Source organism: Fonticula alba (assembly GCF_000388065.1).
Source record: "Fonticula alba strain ATCC 38817 unplaced genomic scaffold supercont2.4, whole genome shotgun sequence".
Taxonomy (NCBI): Eukaryota; order Rotosphaerida; family Fonticulaceae; genus Fonticula; species Fonticula alba.
Genome location: NW_009242974.1, coordinates 77069 through 77968, shown reverse-complemented (window position 1 = coordinate 77968; position 900 = coordinate 77069). Strand labels below are relative to the sequence as shown.

The window sequence follows — 900 nt, the reverse complement described above, 5'->3', positions numbered from 1 at the left end:
GGGGGGAAAAAAAAAAAGGCAGAGGGAGGAGGGGGGGGGGAAGGGCCAAGACAAGAGGTGGGGCATTTTCGCGGGGCGCACTCAGAAGCAGGCGGCGGCAGGGCAAGGCCCTCGTCGAGGACCTCCGAGGCCAGGGTGGGGGAGGCAGCCTCCGGGGGGGTGGGCACTTGCTCCGGGGCCGCGGGCTCGGGGGCCGCGGGCTGTGGGTGGTCCTTCGAGGGCAGGGGGGGCGATTCGGCCGGGCTGGAGGAGTCCCCGAGGAGATCGTGGTCGCGATCAAGATCCTCATCGGAGAATGACCCCCATGCATCATCGCCCCACTGGGCGCCGTCATCCAAGCCGGCGGGGAAGGAAGTGGGCGCGCTCGGGGTGTCCAGCGTCCGGGAGATGAGCCGGTCGATGTGGCCGAACTGGGACGCCAGTGCGGGGGGCGGCGGCTGGATGGCCGGGATGGAGGCCGGCGCCTGGGCGCCGGCAGCCGGGGCAAAGTCGTCCACCGGAGTCGAGTACTGGGTGAAGAGGCCACGGGGAAGCTGCTGCTGGGGCGGCGGGTGTGGGTGGGCCATCTGCGAGGCAGGGCCCGAGGTGAGGTGGGGCTGCTGGGCAGAGGCAGGGGGGCCGGCCATATGGCCGGTTGTCATGGAGGTGAGGGATCTCCCCTGGCCGGTGGGCTTGAGGCCGGCTTGCCGGTTGAGGATGGCATCAAAGTCGTCATCCTCATCGTCGTCATCGTCGATGATGAAGGAGTCAAAAGTGTCGTCCGGGTGCCGGTATGCCAGGTCGCTGGTGGTGTGGGAGCGCCACATGCCGGGGCAGCAATCGAGCACCGGATTCAGGCAGCTGATGGAGGAGAGGAAGAAGTACACCCGCTCCATGGTGTCGACAGCGGCAGTGGCGGGG

At 68.9% G+C, this 900-nt stretch overlaps 1 protein-coding gene across 1 annotated transcript in view; it reads right to left on the bottom strand.

Annotated features, from left to right (window-relative positions):
- Positions 1 to 899, bottom strand: part of H696_02561 (hypothetical protein) — a 4662-nt gene extending 3763 nt beyond the window's left edge. Inside the window, exon 1 of the mRNA XM_009496472.1 lies at positions 82 to 899. Within this exon, the coding sequence (XP_009494747.1) occupies positions 82 to 875 (794 nt within the window). The 5' untranslated portion in view covers positions 876 to 899. The remainder of the gene's footprint in view (positions 1 to 81) is intronic.
- Position 900: the final 1 nt, after the last annotated feature.